This window comes from Oncorhynchus clarkii, chromosome 7 (genome assembly GCF_045791955.1).
Source record: "Oncorhynchus clarkii lewisi isolate Uvic-CL-2024 chromosome 7, UVic_Ocla_1.0, whole genome shotgun sequence".
NCBI lineage: Eukaryota > Metazoa > Chordata > Actinopteri > Salmoniformes > Salmonidae > Oncorhynchus > Oncorhynchus clarkii.
Window position 1 is genome coordinate 84,690,440 of NC_092153.1, and position 24,423 is coordinate 84,714,862.

Sequence of the window (24,423 nt, forward strand, 5' to 3'; positions counted from 1 at the left end):
TACTTGTCCCTTGTTGTTCAACCTCCTCACCAAGGGTGTAATGCATACTTGTCCCTAGTTGTTCAACCTCCTCACCAAGGGTGTAATGCATACTTGTCCCTAGTTGTTCAACCTCATCACCAAGGGTGTAATGCATACTTGTCCCTAGTTGTTCAACCTCCTCACCAAGGGTGTAATGCATACTTGTCCCTAGTTGTTCAACCTCATCACCAAGCGTGTAATGCATACTTGTCCCTTGTTGTTCAACCTCCTCACCAAGGGTGTAATGCATACTTGTCCCTAGTTGTTCATCCTCCTCACCAAGGGTGTAATGCATACTTGTCCCTAGTTGTTCAACCTCCTCACCAAGGGTGTAATGCATACTTGTCCCTAGTTGTTCAACCTCATCACCAAGGGTGTAATGCATACTTGTCCCTAGTTGTTCAACCTCATCACCAAGGGTGTAATGCATACTTGTCCCTAGTTGTTCAACCTCCTCACCAAGGGTGTAATGCATACTTGTCCCTTGTTGTTCAACCTCATCACCAAGCGTGTAATGCATACTTGTCCCTAGTTGTTCAACCTCCTCACCAAGGGTGTAATGCATACTTGTCCCTAGTTGTTCAACCTCATCACCAAGGGTGTAATGCATACTTGTCCCTAGTTGTTCAACCTCATCACCAAGGGTGTAATGCATACTTGTCCCTAGTTGTTCAACCTCCTCACCAAGGGTGTAATGCATACTTGTCCCTAGTTGTTCAACCTCATCACCAAGGGTGTAATGCATACTTGTCCCTAGTTGTTCAACCTCCTCACCAAGCGTGAGAATAAAACACAAAATTATTATTTCTGATAAAATGGGGAGTTTTATTTCTGTAACAAAGCCATTTTACAGCAACAAAAAAATAACACAGGAGTTACAATAATTATCGGCCATAATAAATACACTCCATTAAATCAACTATACATTTCTTTGACTTTAGTCTTTCCATCATCGGGATCATTGACAGATCTGTACAAAGTTGATGAGTTAGTTTGACGTCACCAGCTTGTCTGTCCACCAACCAATCAGGAAACGGAAGTGGAAGTACTTGTAGGTATTACAGTAGCTAACTATTTGGACTATTTTAATGTAGTCATGTGATGTGCGTATATTTACCGTTAAGTTGACATGGGGGAGGAAATAAGTATTTACTTTACAAGTACTTACTATTGTATAAGTAAATAAGTACTTATAGGTACTTAGAAGTTTAATAAGGTTGGTTTGCAAGGAGAGGAGTGGTGGGAGAGAGACAGGCAGACACGGTGGGAGAGAGACAGGCAGACACGGTGGGAGAGACAGGCAGACACGGTGGGAGAGACAGGCAGACACGGTGGGAGAGACAGGCAGACACGGTGGGAGAGACAGGCAGACACGGTGGGAGAGACAGGCAGACACGGTGGGAGAGACAGGCAGACACGGTGGGAGAGACAGGCAGACACGGTGGGAGAGACAGGCAGACACGGTGGGAGAGACAGGCAGACACGGTGGGAGAGACAGGCAGACAGGCAGACACGGTGGGAGAGGGAGGGGGACATTGGTATGTTTACATATTCAAGACCTTCTTGACTGTGAAGATGATGTCTTTGATCTGAGGTACACTGTGGTCCTCCAGGATCTTAGCGTAGGGCATGGGGATGTCGACACCGGTCACGCGGACTGCAGGGGCATCCAGGTAGTTGAAGGCTGGGCCTGGAAACAGGACAGATCATTATTATTTATATTATTTAACCAGGTAGGCTAGTTGAGAACAAGTTCTCATTTGCAACTGCGACCTGGCCAAGATAAAGCAAAGCAGTGTGAACAGACAACAACACAGAGTTACACATGGAGTAAACAAACATACAGTCAATAATACAGTAGAACAAAAGAAAACAAAAAGTCTATATACAGTGAGTTCAAATGAGGTAAGTTAAGGGAATTAAGGCAATAAATAGGTCATGGTGACGAAGTAATTACAATATAGCAATTAAACACTGGAATGGTAGATCGGCAGAAGATGAATGTGCAAGTAGAGATACTGGGGTGCAAAGGAGCAAGATAAATAAATAAATACAATATGGGGATGAGGTAGGTAGATAGATGGGCTGTTTACAGATGGGCTGTGTACAGGTGTAGTGATCTGTGAGCTGCTCTGACAGTTGGTGCTTAAAGCTAGTGAGGGGGATATGAGTCTCCAACTTCAGAAATGTTTGCAATTCGTTCCAGTCATTGGCAGCAGAGAACTAGAAGGAAAGACGACCAAAGGAGGAATTGGCTTTGGGGGTGACCAGTGAGATATACCTGCTGGAGCGCGTGCTACGAGTGGGTGCTGCTATGGTGACCAGTGAGCTGAGATAAGGCGGGGCTTTACCTAGCAGAGACTTATAGATGACCTGGAGCCAGTGGATTTGGCGATGAATATGAATCGAGGGCCAGCCGACTAGAGCATACAGGTCGCAGTGGTGGGTAGTATATGGGGCTTTGGTGACAAAACAGATGGCACTGTGATAGACTGCATCCAGTTTGTTGAGTAGAGTATTGGAAGCTATTTTGTAAATGACATCGCCGAACTCAAGGATCGGCAGGATGGTCAGTTTTACGAGGGTATGTTTGGCAGCATGAGTGAAGGATGTTTTGTTGCGATATAGGAAGCCAATTCTAGATTTAATTTTGGATTGGAGATGCTTAATGTGAGTCTGGAAGGAGAGTTTACAGTCTAACCAGGCACCTAGGTATTTGTAGTTGTCCACGGGCAGCGATCGGTTGAAGAGCATGAATTTGGTTTTCCCTGCGTTTAAGAGCAGTTGGAGGCCACTTGTGTATGTGCTTCATGCTTTTTAAATTGTTAACTCAAAACACTTTCCCCATGTATAAATTGTAGAAAATCTGCTTATTTGTAACCAAACAGTAACTGGGTATTCAAAAACATAGTACTTCTGATTCTAGAGTAGTGCAGTATTTGAGAAAGTATCCAGACCCCTTGACATGTTCCACATTTTGTTATGTTACTTATTGTAAAATTGATTTTTTTTAAATGAAATTCCACATCAATCTACACACAACACCCCATAATGACAAAGCAAAAACAGGTTAGGCAAAAACAAAACAAACCTGAAATACCTTATTTAAATAAATATTCAGACTCTTTACTCAGTACTTTGTTGAAGTACCTTTGGCAACGATTACAGCCTCGAGTCTTCTTGGGTATGATGCTACAAGCTTGGCACACCTGTATTTGGGGAGTTTCTCCCATTCTTCTCTGCAGATCCTCTCAAGCTCTGTCAGGTTGGATGGGGAGCGTCGCTGCACAGCTATTTTCAGGTCTCTCCAGAGATGTTAGATTGGGGTCAATTCCTGCTCTGGTTGGGCCACTCAAGGACATTCAGAGACTTGTCCAGAAGCCACTCCTGTGTTGTCTTGGCTGTGTACTTTGTGTCGTTGTCCTGTTGGAAGGTGAACCTTTCCCCCAGTCTGAGGACCTGAGCAGGTTTTCATGAAGGATACCTGTACTTTGCTCCGTTCATCTTTCCCCTCGATCCTGACTAGTCACCCAGTCCCTGCAGCTGAAAAACATCCCCACCGTGTGATGCTGCCCCCACCACCATGCTTCACCGTAGGGAAGGTGTCAGGTTTCCTCCAGATGTGACGCTTGGCATTCAGGCCAAAGAGTTCAATCTTGGTTTCATCAGACCAGTGAATCTTGTTTCTCATGGCCTGAGTCCTTTAGGTGCCTTTTTGCAAACTCCAAGTGGGCTGTCATGTGCCTTTTACTGAGGAGTGGCTTCCGTCTGGCCACTACCATAAAGGCCTGATTGGTGGAGTGCTGCAGAGATGGTTGTCCTTCTGGAAGGTTCTCCCATCTACACAGAGGAACTCTAGAGCTCTGTCAGAGTGACCAAGTTCTTGGTTACCTCTCTGACCAAGACCCTGCTCCCCTGATTGGTCATTTTGGCTAGGCAGACAGTTCTAAGAAGAGTCTTGGTGGTTCCAAACTTCTTCCATTTAAGCATGATGGAGGCCACTGTGTTCTTGGGGACCTTCAATGCTGCAGAAATGTTTTGGTACCCTTCCCCAGATGTGTGCCGACAATCCTGTCTCGGAGCTCTATGGAGAATTCCTTCGATCTCATGGATTGGTTTTTGCTCTGACATGCGCTGTCAACTGTGGGACCTTATATAGACAGGCGTGTGCCTTTCCAAATCATGTCCAATCAATTTCATTTACTACAGGTGGACTCCAATGAAGTTGTAGAAACATCTCAAGGATGATCAGTGGAAACAGGATGCACCTGAGATCAATTTAGTCTCATAGCAAAAGGGTCTGAATACTTATGTAAATCAGGTGTGATATTGTATTTCAGCTTATGTTTCATGAGGGACCAACACTCACTCACACACTCACACTCACACACACACACACACACACACACACACACACACACACACACACACGTTCACATGTTCAGTGTATGTACTCCCATGCCTGTACTGGCCCTCCAACATCACTTCTACCAGCAACCTGATCTTCCCAGGCAGCATTCCATCTAGTTCACCCATGTTTACAGAGGCCCAACCTAGCTTAGCCTTCAGAATCGACAGCATGGGGATGCATGGTGTTATGAATGCAGTGCTACTTACACAACAATGACAAAGTCATGGACTAAAAAAAAACAAGTTCAATGGCAAATCTCTAATGGAAATACTTCAGTCCAAGATCAGGCTTAATCTGCATCCGGGAAACCAGTGTATGTATGTATAAAAATCAAGAGCACGTACCCTCCATGATCCTGGCACAGATCTCAGCCCCTACTCCGTACTGGGGCCAGCCCCCTTCCACCGTGACCAGATGGCCAGTCTTCATCACGCTGGCCTCAATGGTCTCCACATCCAGAGGTCTTATGGTACGCAGGTTAACCACCTAGCAGGGGAGAGACGAGGTTATAACCACCTAGCAGTGGAGAGACCAGGTTATAACCACCTAGCAGTGGAGAGACCAGGTTATAACCACCTAGCAGTGGAGAGACCAGGTTATAACCACCTAGCAGTGGAGAGACCAGGTTATAACCACCTAGCAGTGGAGAGACCAGGTTATAACCACCTAGCAGTGGAGAGACCAGGTTATAACCACCTAGCAGTGGAGAGACCAGGTTATAACCACCTAGCAGTGGAGAGACCAGGTTATAACCACCTAGCAGTGGAGAGACCAGGTTATAACCACCTAGCAGTGGAGAGACCAGGTTATAACCACCTAGCAGTGGAGAGACCAGGTTATAACCACCTAGCAGTGGAGAGACCAGGTTATAACCACCTAGCAGTGGAGAGACCAGGTTATAACCACCTAGCAGTGGAGAGACCAGGTTATAACCACCTAGCAGTGGAGAGACCAGGTTATAACCACCTAGCAGTGGAGAGACCAGGTTATAACCACCTAGCAGTGGAGAGACCAGGTTATAACCACCTAGCAGTGGAGAGACGAGGTTATAACCACCTAGCAGTGGAGAGACCAGGTTATAACCACCTAGCAGTGGAGAGACCAGGTTATAACCACCTAGCAGTGGAGAGACGAGGTTATAACCACCTAGCAGTGGAGAGACCAGGTTATAACCACCTAGCAGTGGAGAGACGAGGTTATAACCACCTAGCAGTGGAGAGACGAGGTTATAACCACCTAGCAGTGGAGAGACGAGGTTATAACCACCTAGCAGTGGAGAGACGAGGTTATAACCACCTAGCAGTGGAGAGACGAGGTTATAACCACCTAGCAGTGGAGAGACGAGGTTATAACCACCTAGCAGTGGAGAGACGAGGTTATAACCACCTAGCAGTGGAGAGACGAGGTTATAACCACCTAGCAGTGGAGAGACGAGGTTATAACCACCTAGCAGTGGAGAGACGAGGTTATAACCACCTAGCAGTGGAGAGACGAGGTTATAACCACCTAGCAGTGGAGAGACGAGGTTATAACCACCTAGCAGTGGAGAGACGAGGTTATAACCACCTAGCAGTGGAGAGACGAGGTTATAACCACCTAGCAGTGGAGAGACGAGGTTATAACCACCTAGCAGTGGAGAGACGAGGTTATAACCACCTAGCAGTGGAGAGACGAGGTTATAACCACCTAGCAGTGGAGAGACGAGGTTATAACCACCTAGCAGTGGAGAGACGAGGTACCTAAATGTACAGGTGCAGTAATCTGTGAGCTGCTCTGACAGTTGGTGCTTAAAGCTAGTGAGGGAGATGAGTGTTTCCAGTTTCAGAGATTTTTGTAGTTCGTTCCAGTCATTGGCAGCAGAGAACTGGAAAGAGAGGCGGCCAAAGAAAGAATTGGTTTTGGGGGTGACTAGAGAGATATACCTGCTGGAGCGTGTGCTACAGGTGGGAGATACTATGGTGACCAGCGAGCTGAGATAAGGGGGGACTTTACCTAGCAGGGTCTTGTAGATGACATGGAGCCAGTGGGTTTGGCGACGAGTATGAAGCGAGGGCCAGCCAACGAGAGCGTACAGGTCGCAATGGTGGGTAGTATATGGGGCTTTGGTGACAAAACGGATTGCACTGTGATAGACTGCATCCAATTTGTTGAGTAGGGTATTGGAGGCTATTTTGTAAATGACATCGCCAAAGTCGAGGATTGGTAGGATGGTCAGTTTTACAAGAGTATGTTTGGCAGCATGAGTGAAGGATGCTTTGTTGCGAAATAGGAAGCCAATTCTAGATTTAACTTTGGATTGGAGATGTTTGATATGGGTCTGGAAGGAGAGTTTACAGTCTAACCAGACACCTAAGTATTTGTAGTTGTCCACGTATTCTAAGTCAGAGCCGTCCAGAGTAGTGATGTTGGACAGGCGGGTAGGTGCAGGTAGCGATCGGTTGAAGAGCATGCATTTAGTTTTACTTGTATTTAAGAGCAATTGGAGGCCACGGAAGGAGAGTTGTATGGCATTGAAGCTTGCCTGGAGGGTTGTTAACACAGTGTCCAAAGAAGGGCCGGAAGTATACAGAATGGTGTCGTCTGCGTAGAGGTGGATCAGAGACTCACCAGCAGCAAGAGCGACCTCATTGATGTATACAGAGAAGAGAGTCGGTCCAAGAATTGAACCCTGTGGCACCCCCATAGAGACTGCCAGAGGTCCGGACAACAGACCCTCCGATTTGACACACTGAACTCTATCAGAGAAGTAGTTGGTGAACCAGGCGAGGCAATCATTTGAGAAACCAAGGCTGTTGAGTCTGCCGATGAGGATGTGGTGATTGACAGAGTCGAAAGCCTTGGCCAGATCAATGAATACGGCTGCACAGTAATGTTTCTTATCGATGGCGGTTAAGATATCGTTTAGGACCTTGAGCGTGGCTGAGGTGCACCCATGACCAGCTCTGAAACCAGATTGCATAGCGGAGAAGGTATGGTGAGATTCGAAATGGTCGGTAATCTGTTTGTTGACTTGGCTTTCGAAGACCTTAGAAAGGCATGGTAGGATAGATATAGGTCTGTAGCAGTTTGGGTCAAGAGTGTCCCCCCCTTTGAAGAGGGGGATGACCGCAGCTGCTTTCCAATCTTTGGGAATCTCAGACGACACGAAAGAGAGGTTGAACAGGCTAGTAATAGGGGTGGCAACAATTTCGGCAGATAATTTTAGAAAGAAAGGGTCCACCTAGCAGTGGAGAGACGAGGTTATAACCACCTAGCAGTGGAGAGACGAGGTTATAACCACCTAGCAGTGGAGAGACGAGGTTATAACCACCTAGCAGTGGAGAGACGAGGTTATAACCACCTAGCAGTGGAGAGACGAGGTTATAACCACCTAGCAGTGGACAGACGAGGTTATAACCACCTAGCAGGGGACAGAACAGGTTATAACCACCTAGCAGGGGACAGAACAGGTTATAACCACCTAGCAGGGGACAGACCAGGTTATAACCACCTAGCAGGGGACAGACCAGGTTATAACCACCTAGCAGGGGACAGACCAGGTTATAACCACCTAGCAGGGGACAGAACAGCAGTGGAGAGACGAGGTTATAACCACCTAGCAGGGGACAGACCAGGTTATAACCACCTAGCAGGGGACAGACCAGGTTATAACCACCTAGCTGTGGAGAGACGAGGTTATAACCACCTAGCTGGGGACAGACCAGGTTATAACCACCTAGCTGTGGACAGACCAGGTTATAACCACCTAGCTGTGGACAGACGAGGTTATAACCACCTAGCAGGGGACAGACCAGGTTATAACCACCTAGCAGTGGACAGAACAGCAGTGGAGAGAACAGTACTTTAGTAATGTTAGCCTTGGGGGTCTTTTGTAAATCTATTAGATAGAGGTGACGTGTAGGAGAGTGCTGACAGAGCAGTGAGATGGATTGAACTCATGCGGCCAGCGTTACAACGTCCATGTGCTCCAGAAGCAGGGGCCTACACCGCCAGACGACGTGTACAACTTCAAACTTTATTTCAAACACACTCGCCGACTCCAACCTCAAACCTTATTTCAAACACACTCGCCGACTCCCAACCTCAAACCTTATTTGTAAGTGTAGATGTATTCAACAATAGATAGAAAGTAGTGACATTGCAAGAGCAGTGGGAGTTTCTATTGGTTTAGTTTATACGTAAACCAATAGAAATCTGTTATTTTTTTAAACCACATAACTGAAGACGACACTCACCTCACATTCAACCCCCTCTTTAGCCAGGACGGCCGCAGCATCCAGGCAGAACCCCACACACCGGGAATGTGACACGAGAGTGATGTGAGTTCCTGAACAAAACACACAATGGTTGGGTACAAACGTTTTGTAGTGCATTCAGAAACTAGCCACACCCCCCTTGACTTCTTCCACATTTTGTTGTGTTACAAACTGAATTCAACACGCAGTGCATTCGGAAAGTATTCAGACCCCTTGACTTCTTCCCACGTTGTTACGTTAGCGCCTTATTCTAAAACGGATTAAATAAAAAATGTTCCTCGTCTTTCTACACACAATACCCCATAATGACAAAGCAAAAACAGGTGTAACCATTTTTTGCAAATGTACTCAAAATAAAAAACAGAAATACCCTATTTACATATGTTTTCAGACCCTTTGCAATGAGACTTTGAATAAAGCTCAGGTGCATCCTGTTTCCATTGATCCTTGAAATGCTTCTACAACTTGATTGGAGTCCACCTGAGGTAAATTCAATTGATTGGACATGATTTGGAAAGGCACACATCTGTCTATATAAGGTCCCACAGTTGACAGGGCATGTCAGAGCAAAAACCAAGCCATGAGGTCAAGGGAATTTTCTATATAGCTTTGAGACAGGATTGTGTCGAGGCACAGATCCAGGGAAGGGTACCAAAACATTTCTGCAGCATTGAAGGTCCCCAAGAACACAGTGACCTCCATCATTCTTAAATGGAAGAAGTTTAGAACCACCAAGACTCTTCCTTGAGCTGGCCGCCCGGCCAAACTGAGCAATCGGGGGAGAAGGGTCTTGGTCAGGGAGGTGACCAAGAACCTGATGGTCACTCTGACAGAGCTCTAAAGTCCCTGTGTAGATGGGAGAACATTCCAGAAGGACAACCATCTCTGCAGCACTCCACCAATCAGGCCTTTATGGTAGAGTGGCCAGACGGAAGCCACTCCTCAGTAAAAGACACATGACATCCCACTTGGAGTTTGCCAAAAGACACCTAAAGACTTTCAGACCATGAGAAACAAGATTCTCTGGTCTGATGGAACCAAGATTGAACTCTCTGGCCTCTATGCCATTCATCACGTCTGGAGGAAACCTGGAACCATCCCTACGGTGAAGCATGGTGGTGGCAGCATCATGCTGTGGGGATGTTTTTCAGAGGCAGGGACTGGGAGACTAGTCAGGATCAAGGGAAAGATGAACAGAGCAAAGTACAGAGAGATCCTTGATGAAAACCTGCTCCAGTGTGCTCAGGAACTTAGACTGGGGCAAAGGATCCCCTTCCAACAGGACAACGACCCTAAGCATACAACCAAGACAATGCGGGAGTGGCTTCAGGACAAGTCTCTGAATGTCCTTGAGTGACCCAGCCAGAGCCCGGACTTGAACCCGATCGAACATCTCTGAAGAGACCTTAAAATAGCTGTGCAGCGACACTCCCCATCCAACCTGACAGAGCTTGAGAGGATCTGCAGAGAAGAATGGGAGAAACTCCCCAAATACAGGTGTGGCAAGCTTGTAGCGTCATACCCAAGAAGACTCGAGGCTGTAATCACTGCAAAAGGTGCTTCAACAAAGTACAGAGTAAAGGGTCTGAATACTTATGTAAATGCGATATTTCAGTTAATATATTTTTTTAATATATAAATTAGCAAACATTTCGAAAAAACTTTTTTTCTTTGTCATTATGGGATATTGTGTGTAGATTGATGAGGGGGGAAATAATGCAATAAATTATAGAGTTAAAGCTGTAACAAAATTTAAAATCAGGCTTAAACACATCAAAATGTGGAAAAGGTCAGGAGGTGTGAATCCGATCTGTAACACTGTGTAAACTACCTTTGACCAGATTTGGGACGCAGACCGATGAAGATCTCAATTAAGACATCATGCTAATTTGCTTCATCAACGATGCAATTTGCTAACAATGCTACATCAATTATCTTTCACAATGAAATGATCAATTATCTTTCACAATGAAATTATCTATTATCTTCCACAATGAAGCGATCGATTATCTTTCACAATGAAATGATCAATTATCTCAATGTTTTAACAGGGGATGTTACAATGAACATTTACATTTCACAAAAAAAATATGTAAAATCCTTCTCTCCAGCTCTTGCTACCTACCTTGTCTTTCCACCTTGGCCTTTCCAATAGGTAAGACAAAGTCTTTGTGCATAACCTCCTCAGACAGGTCAAAGGGCACACCGTACATCAGCTCATTCTCCAGGAAAACCACTGTTGAAGGAAAAATACATTAAAAAGGGTTTTTCGGATTAGCACACGTCACCATGGTTACTTAAATGTCTACACTACAGGACATGAGCAGATCTACAGTGATCCCTCTCATCCTCGACCACCACCTCCTAGGGACCTGGGGGCCTCCTCCTGGGGACCACCACCTCCTAGGGACCTGGGGGCCTCCTCCTGGGGACCACCACCTCCTAGGAACCTGGGGGCATCATCCTGGGGACCACCACCACCTAGGGACCTGGGGCCTCCTCCTGGGGACCACCACCTCATTCTGGGGACCACCACCACCTCCTAGGGACCTGGGGGCGTCCTCCTGGGGACCACCACCTCCTAGGGACGTCCTCCTAAGGACCTGGGGGCCTCCTCCGGGGGACTACCACCTCCTAGGGACGTCCTCCTGGGGACATCCTCCTAGGGACCACCACCTCCTAGGGAAGTCCTCCTGGGGACCACCACCTCCTAGGGACCTGAGGGCGTCCTCTTGGGGACCACCACCTCCTAGGGACCTGGGGGCGTCCTCCTGGGGACCACCACCTCCTAGGGACGTCCTCCTGGGGACCACAACGTCCTAGGGACCAGGGGGCGTCATCCTGGGGACCACCACCTCCTAGAGACCACCACCTCCTAGAGACCTGGCGACCACCACCTCCTAGGGACGTCCTCCTAGGGACCACCTCCTAGGGACCCGGGGGCGTCCCCTGGGGACAACCACCTCCTAGTGACCGGGGGCGTCCTCCTAGGGACTTCCTCCTAGGGACCCGGGGACGTCCTCCTAGGGGCCAGCACCTCCTAGGGACTTCCTCCTAGGGGCCAGCACCTCCTAGGGACGTCCTCCTAGGGGTCAGCACCTCCTTGGGACCCGAGGGCGTCCTCCTGGGGACCACCATCTCCTGGGGACCTGGGGGTGTCCTCCTAGGGACCACCAACTCCTAGGGACCTGGGGGCGTCCTCCTAGGGACCACCAACTCCTGGGGGCCTGCACCTCCTAGGGACGTCCTCCTGGGGGCCAGCACCTCCTAGGGACGTCCTCCTGGGGACCACCACCTCCTAGGGAAGTCCTCCTGGGGACCACCACCTCCTAGTGACCTGGGGGCGTCCTCCTAGGGACTTCCTCCTAGGGACCCGGGGGCGTCCTCCTAGGGACCACCACCTCCTAGGGACCCGAGGGCGTCCTCCTAGGGACCACCAACTCCTAGGGACCTGGGGGCGTCCTCCTAGGGACCACCAACTCCTAGGGACCTGGGGATGTCCTCCTAGGGACCACCACCTCCTAGGGGCGTCCTCCTAGGGACCACCACCTCCTAGGGACCTGGGGGCGTCCTCCCAGGGACCACCACCTCCTAGGGACCACCACCTCCTAGGGAAGTCCTCCTGGGGACCACCACCTCCTAGTGACCTGGGGGCGTCCTCCTAGGGACTTCCTCCTAGGGACTTCCTCCTAGGGACCCGGGGGCGTCCTCCTCGGGACCACCATCTCCTAGGGACGTCCTCCTGGGGACCACCACCTCCTAGGGACCCGAGGGCGTCCTCCTAGGGACCACCAACTCCTAGGGACCCGGGGGCGTCCTCCTAGGGACCACCAACTCCTAGGGACCTGGGGGCGTCCTCCTAGGGACCTGGGGGCGTCCTCCTAGGGACCGCGTCCTCCTAGGGACCGCGACCTCCTAGGGACCACCACCTCCTAGGGACCACCACCTCCTAGGGACCCGAGGGCGTCCTCCTAGGGACCACTAACTCCTAGGGACCTGGGGGCGTCCTCCTGGGGGCCAGCACCTCCTAGGAACGTCCTCCTGGGGGCCAGCACCTCCTAGGGACGTCCTCCTGGGGGCCAGCACCTCCTAGGGACGTCCTCCTGGGGGCCAGCACCTCCTAGGGACGTCCTCCTGGGGGCGTCCTGCTGGGGACCACCACCTCCCAGCGACCTGGGGGCGTCCTCCTAAGGGACTTCCTCCTCGGGACCCGGGGGCGTCCTCCTAGGGACCACCACCTCCTAGGGAAGTCCTCCTGGGGACCACCACCTCCTAGGGACCTGAGGGCGTCCTCTTGGGGACCACCACCTCCTAGGGACCTGGGGGCGTCCTCCTGGGGACCACCACCTCCTAGGGACGTCCTCCTGGGGACCACAACGTCCTAGGGACCAGGGGGCGTCATCCTGGGGACCACCACCTCCTAGAGACCTGGGGACCACCACCTCCTAGAGACCTGGCGACCACCACCTCCTAGGGACGTCCTCCTAGGGACCACCTCCTAGGGACCCGGGGGCGTCCCCTGGGGACAACCACCTCCTAGTGACCGGGGGCGTCCTCCTAGGGACTTCCTCCTAGGGACCCGGGGACGTCCTCCTAGGGGCCAGCACCTCCTAGGGACTTCCTCCTAGGGGCCAGCACCTCCTAGGGACGTCCTCCTAGGGGTCAGCACCTCCTTGGGACCCGAGGGCGTCCTCCTGGGGACCACCATCTCCTGGGGACCTGGGGGTGTCCTCCTAGGGACCACCAACTCCTAGGGACCTGGGGGCGTCCTCCTAGGGACCACCAACTCCTGGGGGCCTGCACCTCCTAGGGACGTCCTCCTGGGGGCCAGCACCTCCTAGGGAAGTCCTCCTGGGGACCACCACCTCCTAGTGACCTGGGGGCGTCCTCCTAGGGACTTCCTCCTAGGGACCCGGGGGCGTCCTCCTAGGGACCACCACCTCCTAGGGACCCGAGGGCGTCCTCCTAGGGACCACCAACTCCTAGGGACCTGGGGGCGTCCTCCTAGGGACCACCAACTCCTAGGGACCTGGGGGCGTCCTCCTAGGGACCACCAACTCCTAGGGACCTGGGGATGTCCTCCTAGGGACCACCACCTCCTAGGGGCGTCCTCCTAGGGACCACCACCTCCTAGGGACCTGGGGGCGTCCTCCCAGGGACCACCACCTCCTAGGGACCACCACCTCCTAGGGAAGTCCTCCTGGGGACCACCACCTCCTAGTGACCTGGGGGCGTCCTCCTAGGGACTTCCTCCTAGGGACTTCCTCCTAGGGACCCGGGGGCGTCCTCCTCGGGACCACCACCTCCTAGGGACGTCCTCCTAGGGACCCGAGGGCGTCCTCCTAGGGACCACCAACTCCTAGGGACCCGGGGGCGTCCTCCTAGGGACCACCAACTCCTAGGGACCTGGGGGCGTCCTCCTAGGGACCTGGGGGCGTCCTCCTAGGGACCGCGACCTCCTAGGGACCGCGACCTCCTAGGGACCGCGACCTCCTAGGGACCGCGACCTCCTAGGGACCACCACCTCCTAGGGACCTGGGGGCGTCCTCCTGGGGGCCAGCACCTCCTAGGGACGTCCTCCTGGGGGCCAGCACCTCCTAGGGACGTCCTCCTGGGGGCCAGCACCTCCTAGGGAAGTCCTCCTAGGGGCCACCACCTCCTAGGGACATCCTCCTAGGGGCCACCACCTCCTAGGGGCGTCCTCCTAGGGACCACCACCTCCTAGGGGCGTCCTCCCAGGGGCGTCCTCCAGGGGCGTCCACCACCTCCCAGCGACCTGGGGGCGTCCTCCTAAGGGACTTCCTCCTCGGGACCCGGGGGCGTCCTCCTAGGGGCCACCACCTCCTAGGGACGTCCTCCTAGGGGCCACCACCTCCTAGGGACATCCTCCTAGGGACCACCACCTCCTAGGGGCGTCCTCCGAGGGACCACCACCTCCTAGGGGCGTCCTCCGAGGGACTTCCTCCTCGGGACCCGGGGGCGTCCTCCTAGGGGCCACCACCTCCTAGGGACGTCCTCCTAGGGGCCACCACCTCCTAGGGAAGTCCTCCTAGGGGCCACCACCTCCTAGGGGCGTCCTCCTAGGGACCACCACCTCCTAGGGGCGTCCTCCTAGGGACCACCACCTCCTAGGGGCGTCCTCCTAGGGACCACCACCTCCTAGGGGCGTCCTCCTAGGGGCGTCCTCCATCCTTTTATTGGTTTATTTATTTTGGACTGTAGACCGTAGTCCAGCTCTTAGCTACCAATGTTGTACATCATGGCTGATGAACTAAACTGTACTACAATGAGCACAAAGTATTGGGACAGTGAAATGTTTAGTTGTTTTGGCTCTGTACTTCAGCACTTTGTTTTTGAAATGATACAATGACTGAGGTTAAAGTACAGGCTGTCAGTTTTACATGAGGCCATTTTTGGTACATAGTACCCCCATTTAAAGGTGACCAAAAGCATTGGAACAGTCAGAAGGTAGTATTTGGTCCCATTATTCCTAGCAGGCAACGACTACATCAAGCTGGTGATGCTACATAGTGGAAGGATGAATTTGTGGTTTGTTTTGGTTGTGTTTCGGATTATTTGGTACACAATAGAAATGAAATGGTAAATAATGTAGTGTGTCATTTTGGAGTCACTTTTACTATAAATAATTATAGAACGTTTCTTCATTTTTCTAAACACTTCTACATTAATGTGGACGCTACCACGGTTACGGATAATCCTGAATGAAGCATGAATAAATTATGAGTGAGAAAGTTAGACAACCCTGCAAAGAATACTAACCTCCCCTGTTATTGTAATGGTGAGAGGTTAGCATGTCTTGGAGATATGATATAAAATGCTAACCTCCCCTGTTATTGTAATGGTGAGAGGTTAGCATGTCTTGTGGGTATGATATAAAATGCTAACCTCCCCTGTTATTGTAATGAGAGGTTAGCATGTCTTGTGGGTATGATATAAAATGCTAACCTCCCCTGTTATTGTAATGAGAGATTAGCATGTCTTGTGGGTATGATATAAAATGCTAACCTCCCCTGTTATTGTAATGAGAGGTTAGCATGTCTTGTGGGTATGATATAAAATGCTAACCTCCCCTGTTATTGTAATGAGAGGTTAGCATGTCTTGTGGGTATGATATAAAATGCTAACCTCCCCTGTTATTGTAATGAGAGGTTAGCATGTCTTGGGTGTATGATATTTGTGCGTTTGTAACTTTCTCACTCAGTGCTGGAGTACAGAGACAAAACACAAAATGTGTCACTATCCCAATACTTTTGGAGCTCACTGTATCTCCAATACCTTTGAGGTAGCGAGGAGATAAGATGCAAGGAGTCACGGAAAGACAAAATGGACCCTAGTCCCCCAGAAGTAGTGCACTTTATAGGGAATAGGGTGGCATTTGGGATGCAGGTTATTGCTCACCAGGGTTGTTGTCCCTGATAGCTGCTTTGAGGAGGCCTCTGGCGTCCTCAGAGTTCCAGGGACTGACTACTTTGAGACCGGGGCAGTGGCCGTACCAGGCAGCGAAGCACTGGGAGTGTTGGGCTGCCACGCCTGCAGACAAAAGAACAAAAATAACATTCTTTACCCAATGACATTTCAACTATCCCAGAAAGAAAAAAGAACGCTAGTGTTTCCCCATGCCGACCCAAAGAGAGATGCTAGTGTTTCAACCTGCCGACCCAAAGGGAGAGATGCTAGTGTTTCAACCTGCCGACCCAAAGGGAGAGATGCTAGTGTTTCCCCATGCCGACCCAAAGGGAGAGATGCTAGTGTTTCAACCTGCCGACCCAAAGGGAGAGATGCTAGTGTTTCAACCTGCCGACCCAAAGGGAGAGATGCTAGTGTTTCAACCTGCCGACCCAAAGGGAGAGATGCTAGTGTTTCAACCTGCCGACCCAAAGGGAGAGATGCTAGTGTTTCCCCATGCCGATCCAAAGGGAGAGATGCTAGTGTTTCCCCATGCCGACCCAAAGAGAGATGCTAGTGTTTCCCCATGCCGACCCAAAGGGAGAGATGCTAGTGTTTCAACCTGCCGACCTAAAGGGAGAGATGCTAGTGTTTCAACCTGCCGACCCAAAGGGAGAGATGCTAGTGTTTCAACCTGCCGACCCAAAGGGAGAGATGCTAGTGTTTCCCCATGCTGACCCAAAGAGATGCTAGTGTTTCCCCATGCTGATCCAAAGGGAGAGATGCTAGTGTTTCCCCATGCCGACCCAAAGGGAGAGATGCTAGTGTTTCAACCTGCCGACCCAAAGGGAGAGATGCTAGTGTTTCAACCTGCCGACCCAAAGGGAGAGATGCTAGTGTTTCAACCTGCCGACCCAAAGGGAGAGATGCTAGTGTTTCCCCATGCTGATCCAAAGGGAGAGATGCTAGTGTTTCCCCATGCCGACCCAAAGAGAGATGCTAGTGTTTCCCCATGCCGACCAAAAGGGAGAGATGCTAGTGTTTCAACCTGCCGACCCAAAGGGAGAGATGCTAGTGTTTCAACCTGCCGACCCAAAGGGAGAGATGCTAGTGTTTCAACCTGCCGACCCAAAGGGAGAGATGCTAGTGTTTCAACCTGCCGACCCAAAGGGAGAGATGCTAGTGTTTCAACCTGCCGACCCAAAGGGAGAGATGCTAGTGTTTCAACCTGCCGACCCAAAGGGAGAGATGCTAGTGTTTCCCCATGCTGATCCAAAGGGAGAGATGCTAGTGTTTCCCCATGCTGATCCAAAGGGAGAGATGCTAGTGTTTCCCCATGCTGATCCAAAGGGAGAGATGCTAGTGTTTCCCCATGCTGACCCAAAGAGATGCTAGTGTTTCCCCATGCTGACCCAAAGAGATGCTAGTGTTTCCCCATGCTGACCCAAAGAGAGATGCTAGTGTTTCCCCATGCGGATCCAAAGAGAGATGCTAGTGTTTCTCCATGCTGATCCAAAGAGAGATGCTAGTGTTTCCCCATGCTGACCCAAAGAGACGCTAGTATTTCCCCATGCTGATCCAAAGAGAGAGATGCTAGTGTTTCCCCATGCTGATCCAAAGAGAGATGCTAGTGTTTCTCCATGCTGACCCAAAGAGAGATGCTAGTATTTCCCCATGCTGATCCAAAGGGAGAGATGCTAGTGTTTCCCCATGCTGATCCAAAGAGAGAGATGCTAGTGTTTCCCCATGCTGATCCAAAGAGAGAGATGCTAGTGTTTCCCCATGCTGATCCAAAGAGAGAGATGCTAGTGTTTCCCCATGCTGATCCAAAGAGAGATGCTAGTGTTTCCCCATGCTGATCCAAAGAGAGATGCTAGTGTTTCTCCATGCTGATCCAAAGAGAGATGCTAGTGTTTCCCCATGCTGATCCAAAGGGAGAGATGCTAGTGTTTCCCCATGCTGATCCAAAGAGAGAGATGCTAGTGTTTCCCCATGCTGATCCAAAGAGAGAGATGCTAGTGTTTCCCCATGCTGATCCAAAGAGAGAGATGCTAGTGTTTCCCCATGCTGATCCAAAGAGAGATGCTAGTGTTTCCCCATGCTGATCCAAAGAGAGATGCTAGTGTTTCCCCATGCTGATCCAAAGGGAGAGATGCTAGTGTTTCCCCATGCTGATCCAAAGAGAGATGCTAGTGTTTCCCCATGCTGATCCAAAGGGAGAGATGCTAGTGTTTCTCCATGCTGATCCAAAGAGAGATGCTAGTGTTTCCCCATGCTGATCCAAAGAGATGCTAGTGTTTCCCCATGCTGATCCAAAGGGAGAGATGCTAGTGTTTCCCCATGCTGATCCAAAGGGAGAGATGCTAGTGTTTCCCCATGCTGATCCAAAGAGATGCTAGTGTTTTTCCTCTAGCACTAAGACACTTGATTCAACGAATCATTTCATTTTCAAAGCCTTTGTTTGTTAAACAGGTGTGTTAGGGCAATAACTAAAAATGTGCACCCTTGAGTCCCAAGGACCAGGATTGGGGAAAACGACAGGCATAGATGTTTGTTTATTTACCTGCAGAGGAGCCGTTGGGACCGCGGAACACAATGGGGACAGGCTGGGCTCCGGCTGACATGTAGTAGGTCTTAGCAGCTGAGTTGATCACCTGGTCGATGGCTTGCATGGAGAAGTTCCACGTCATGAACTCACAGATTGGCCTCAGCCCGGCCTGGAAACACAGGAGGAGAAGAGTCTAGCCCTATATTGTGTACTTTTCAGATCGTGCAATACTTCTGACCAGAGCCTTATGGGCCCTATGTAGGGGGCCCTATGTAGGGTGCCCTATGTAGAGGGCAGGGTGACATTTGGTATGCACCTAATGAGAAGTCTCATCTTTCTACCACGAGCAGACATTCAAATTGGGTTAGTGAAGACATGCTTGTACAATGTTACTTTCTAAAGGAATAGGACATGCCCATACATTCCAGTATAATAACAATACTAATTGACTTACGAATGCCGCACCAACGGCAATGCCTGCAAAGCCCATCTGTAAGGGGAGAAAATGCATCCGTTACAACACGTTCCAGAGCCCATCACATTTAGGGCCGCAACACGTTCCAGAGCCCATCACATTTAGGGCCGCAACACGTTCCAGAGCCCATCACATTTAGGGCCGCAACACGTTCCAGTGCCCATCACATTTAGGGCCGCAACACGTTCCAGAGCCCATCACATTTAGGGCCGCAACACGTTCCAGAGCCCATCACATTTAGGGCCGCAACACGTTCCAGAGCCCATTACATTTAGGGCCGCAACACCTTCTAGAGGCCATCACATTTAGGGCCGCAACACGTTCCAGAGCCCATCACATTTAGGGCCGCAACACGTTCCAGAGCCCATCACATTTAGGGCCGCAACACGTTCCAGAGCCCATCACATTTAGGGCCGCAACACGTTCCAGAGCCCATTACATTTAGGGCCGCAACACCTTCCAGAGCCCATTACATTTAGGGCCGCAACACCTTCCAGAGCCCATTACATTTAGGGCCGCAACACCTTCCAGAGCCCATTACATTTAGGGCCGCAACACGTTCCAGAGCCCATTACATTTAGGGCCGCAACACCTTCCAGAGCCCATTACATTTAGGGCCGCAACACCTTCCAGAGCCCATTACATTTAGGGCCGCAACACGTTCCAGAGCCCATTACATTTAGGGCCGCAACACCTTCCAGAGCCCATTACATTTAGGGCCGCAACACGTTCCAGAGCCCATTACATTTAGGGCCGCAACACGTTCCAGAGCCCAATACATTTAGGGCCGCAACACCTTCCAGAGCCCTTTACATTTAGGGCCGCAACACGTTCCAGAGCCCATTACATTTAGGGCCGCAACACGTTCCAGAGCCCATTACATTTAGGGCCGCAACACGTTCCAGAGCCCATTACATTTAGGGCCGCAACACGTTCCAGAGCCCATTACATTTAGGGCCGCAACACGTTCCAGAGCCCATTACATTTAGGGCCGCAACACGTTCCAGTGCCCATCACATTTAGGGCCGCAACACGTTCCAGAGCCCATCACATTTAGGGCCGCAACACGTTCCAGAGCCCATCACATTTAGGGCCGCAACACGTTCCAGAGCCCATTACATTTAGGGCCGCAACACCTTCTAGAGGCCATCACATTTAGGGCCGCAACACGTTCCAGAGCCCATTACATTTAGGGCCGCAACACGTTCCAGAGCCCATTACATTTAGGGCCGCAACACGTTCCAGAGCCCATCACATTTAGGGCCGCAACACGTTCCAGAGCCCATCACATTTAGGGCCGCAACACGTTCCAGAGCCCATTACATTTAGGGCCGCAACACCTTCCAGAGCCCATTACATTTAGGGCCGCAACACCTTCCAGAGCCCATTACATTTAGGGCCGCAAGACCTTCCAGAGCCCATTACATTTAGGGCCGCAACACGTTCCAGAGCCCATTACATTTAGGGCCGCAACACCTTCCAGAGCCCATTACATTTAGGGCCGCAACACCTTCCAGAGCCCATTACATTTAGGGCCGCAACACCTTCCAGAGCCCATTACATTTAGGGCCGCAACACGTTCCAGAGCCCATTACATTTAGGGCCGCAACACCTTCCAGAGCCCATTACATTTAGGGCCGCAACACGTTCCAGAGCCCATTACATTTAGGGCCGCAACACGTTCCAGAGCCCATTACATTTAGGGCCGCAACACCTTCCAGAGCCCTTTACATTTAGGGCCGCAACACGTTCCAGAGCCCATTACATTTAGGGCCGCAACACGTTCCAGAGCCCATTACATTTAGGGCCGCAACACGTTCCAGAGCCCATTACATTTAGGGCCGCAACACGTTCCAGAGCCCATTACATTTAGGGCCGCAACACGTTCCAGAGCCCATTACATTTAGGGCCGCAACACGTTCCAGAGCCCATTACATTTAGGGCCGCAACACACAAATAAAGAAAAAAAAACAGCATTGTCTTGTTTACAGTGTGTCTGTTTTTACCTCTGTGATTGGCGTGTCGATGATTCGTTTGTCTCCATACTTCTTCCACAGTCCCCTGCTCACCTATCAATTCACCAGTCGGGAGAAAAACACCAATCAACTTGTCAAAATTATCAGTTTGAACAAAATACATTTAAAATATATTTTAACAATAATATCATGGAACGAAATACATATACAATTAACAAATATAGAAAATATATCAGAACAAATATACTGAACAAAAACAAACAACAATTAAATACATTTTACTGAGTTACAGTTCATATAAATAAATGTATTAGGCCCTAATCTGTGGATTTCACACGACTGGGAATAGACATGCATCTGTCGATTACAGATACCTTTAAAAAAAAAAAGTGCCCACAACAGACCTCAGTCTTTCTGTGCATTCAAATCGCAATCGATAAAATGCAAAACTAAAACATTTTTTCCGCTGTCTGTATCTTATGCCTGCCCATACTATAATCCCACCGCCACCATGGAGCACAAAGGCGAAATACTCACTGACAGGGATGTACACACATTTGTTCACAACATTTTAGAGAAATAAGCTTTTTGTGTTTATGGAACATTTCTGGGATTTTTTTTTATTTCAGCTCATGAAACATGGGACCAACACTTTACATGTTGTGTTTATATTTTTATTTAGTGTATATTTATTTTAAACAACTTTTGAAATCTGCATCCTGATTTGCATGTAGTTTGTCATTGTGTACTCATACCTTGTAGGCTCCATCATACTGGGCCACCTCCTCCCCCAGAAGGAAGACCCTCTCATCCCTCTCCAGTTCCTCATCCATGGCCTGGTTGAGGGCATCTCGGACATTCACCTGAAATAGAGACATTACACGATGTGACTATACAAAAATGACTTGATAATAAAATCATAATAGATTCATTTTATATAGCCCTTTTCATTGCAAGCAGAATCTGTCGCTTTAAAGATCAAAACAAGTGCAGAGCCTGTGGTCTAGCAACATAAACTCCTCTCCCCACCAGAGACCAGGGCTCAATCTGCAATCCAAAACGTCATACTGTTTCTCCCATCTCTGTCTACCTCGATGTGATTTCACAACTGTTTTAATAAAGTGGGGATGGTGTTAGAGGGTGTTAGGGATCTTGGGGGAGTTCTTCCACAGCATATGAAGATCGGCAGTAGTATCTTGAGTGGAGATATGACATACATTTGACTACATACATTTATTTATTTATTTTACCTTTATTTAACCAGGTAGGCAAGTTGAGAACAAGTTCTCATTTACAATTGTGACCTGGCCAAGATAAAGCAAAGCAGTTCGACAGATACAACGACACAGAGTTACACATGGAGTAAAACAAACATACAGTCAATAATACAGTATAAACAAGTCTATATACAATGTGAGCAAATGAGGTGAGAAGGGAGGTAAAAGGCAAAAAAAAGGCCATGGTGGAAAAGTAAATACAATATAGCAAGTAAAACACTGGAATGGTAGATTTGCAGTGGAAGAATGTGCAAAGTAAAATAGAAATAATGGGGTGCAAAGGAGCAAAATAAATAAATAAATTAAATACAGTTGGGAAAGAGGTAGTTGTTTGGGCTAAATTATAGGTGGGCTATGTACAGGTGCAGTAATCTGTGAGCTGCTCTGACAATTGGTGCTTACATGTGACTACATAAATGACATACATGAAACAGTGAATCAGACTACATACAAAAATGCCAGATTTGATTACATACAAGATGAAATACATTTGACACTTTAATAAATGGTTGCTGTGGCTCCAGCCGAAGACAACACGGCAGTTTACCTAAAAACCATCAGTCGTTCAATCTTCTCGGTGTAACAGTTGTGACAATGGGACAATTCGGGGGTACAACATTTCTCAAGCCTGGATTGAGGTACACGTTTTCCAAAACATTTCTAGTGCCGGCTCTGCGGTGTCTTAATATACGATGATAGCGCAGCTGTATGTAACCGGGTCGGATCTATAGCCTAAGGTCAGGCCTTGACATCCAACATGGATACAACGTTCATCATAGCCGGAAAACTGGTTAACATGTCATGATTTCTGTAAATCTACATGTTACCGTATAAACAATTGACTGCTTTTCTTAAGAGCATAATTGCTAGTCGTGCACACAGCTGATAGCTGCGGTGAAGGTTATTAGCTAGATTAGCAAAGATGCTAGCTAGTTCTCACCTGCACAGCCGCTGGAGAGGTCTTGCTGAACTCTCTACGCAGGACCACCGAGACGGCACTCTACACAAGACAAGACAGAAAATGGCTCTCGTTAAGGTCTCATCCGTATTTGAAAAATATAATTGTCTGAACTTTGAATTAAAAAGGAATAAACACCTTCCCGGAGCGAAGAAAACACCTAATCGACGCCATCTTTGACCTGTCCTCTGTGAGGGAGGAGCGACTTGTCCTGTGAAAGGATCAGATCCAATCAGAGCGTTTCTTTGCGAGTCAGTCAAGGGCAATCGATGTCGAAAACCAATCACGACCATTCTCATGGAAAGGAAGCGGAAGTACTCTGTGCGACTTGGGAAAATCCAAGGGCAAAAGCAAAAAGCAGCATAACCAGTTTTTTGCATCCCAACGAAATGTATTTTGTTTTACAAAAAAAAAAAAAAACTGCCAACTATTCGTAAATGTAGCATAGCAGAGCTTCAATTCCGACATTTGTGCTTAGCTGCCACTTTAGATTTACTATGCTTAAGTTTCTGATGTAGCTACCATAGCCCAGACTAGTGATGACACTGACCGTGTATTTACATAGCAAGGCGCAAAACAAAAGTCACAGCACTAACCATGTTAAGACAGATGTATGTACATGACGTAGTTGGACACACAAGCCATCAAACCTGTCAGTTCTGTGCTAAGTTCAACTCCAACATTGTTTAAAAACATTTTTTTTATTGAACATTTATTTATCTAGGTAAGTCAGTTAAGAACAAATCCTTTTTACAATGACGGCCTACCCCAGCAAAACCCTCTCCTAACCCGGATGACACTGGGCCAATTGTGCACCGCCCTATGCGCCTCCCGATCACAGCCGGTTGTGCTACAGCTCGGAATCGAACTCCACCGATGCGCCACTCAGGAGGCCCAAATGGAACACGCATTGGCCGCCTTGTTGCTTTAGACTTATCGTAGTTTACAGTAGTCTTTAATACAGTAGTCCTTATTACCACAGTTTACAGTAGGCTTTAATACAGTAGTCCTCAATACAGTAGAGAATCTAATTAGCCATTAGAAAGTGCATGTGAAGGTTGCTAGGGGACGTAGGTCCTGTGATGTGTTTGTAG

At 49.2% G+C, this 24,423-nt stretch overlaps 1 protein-coding gene across 1 annotated transcript; it reads right to left on the reverse strand.

Moving 5' to 3' along the window:
* Positions 1–815: 815 nt before the first annotated feature.
* On the reverse strand, positions 816–24,275 carry LOC139413941 (pyruvate dehydrogenase E1 subunit beta). Its single transcript, XM_071161829.1, has 11 exons — positions 23,468–24,275; positions 23,312–23,371; positions 21,850–21,957; positions 21,125–21,187; positions 19,098–19,133; positions 18,659–18,812; positions 16,108–16,239; positions 10,814–10,924; positions 8,668–8,759; positions 4,777–4,918; positions 816–1,711 (listed from the first exon to the last, which is right to left on the reverse strand). The coding sequence occupies exons 1-11, from the start codon at positions 23,501–23,503 to the stop codon at positions 1,566–1,568; spliced, it is 1,080 nt and encodes a 359-aa protein (XP_071017930.1). The 5' UTR covers positions 23,504–24,275; the 3' UTR covers positions 816–1,565.
* Positions 24,276–24,423: the final 148 nt, after the last annotated feature.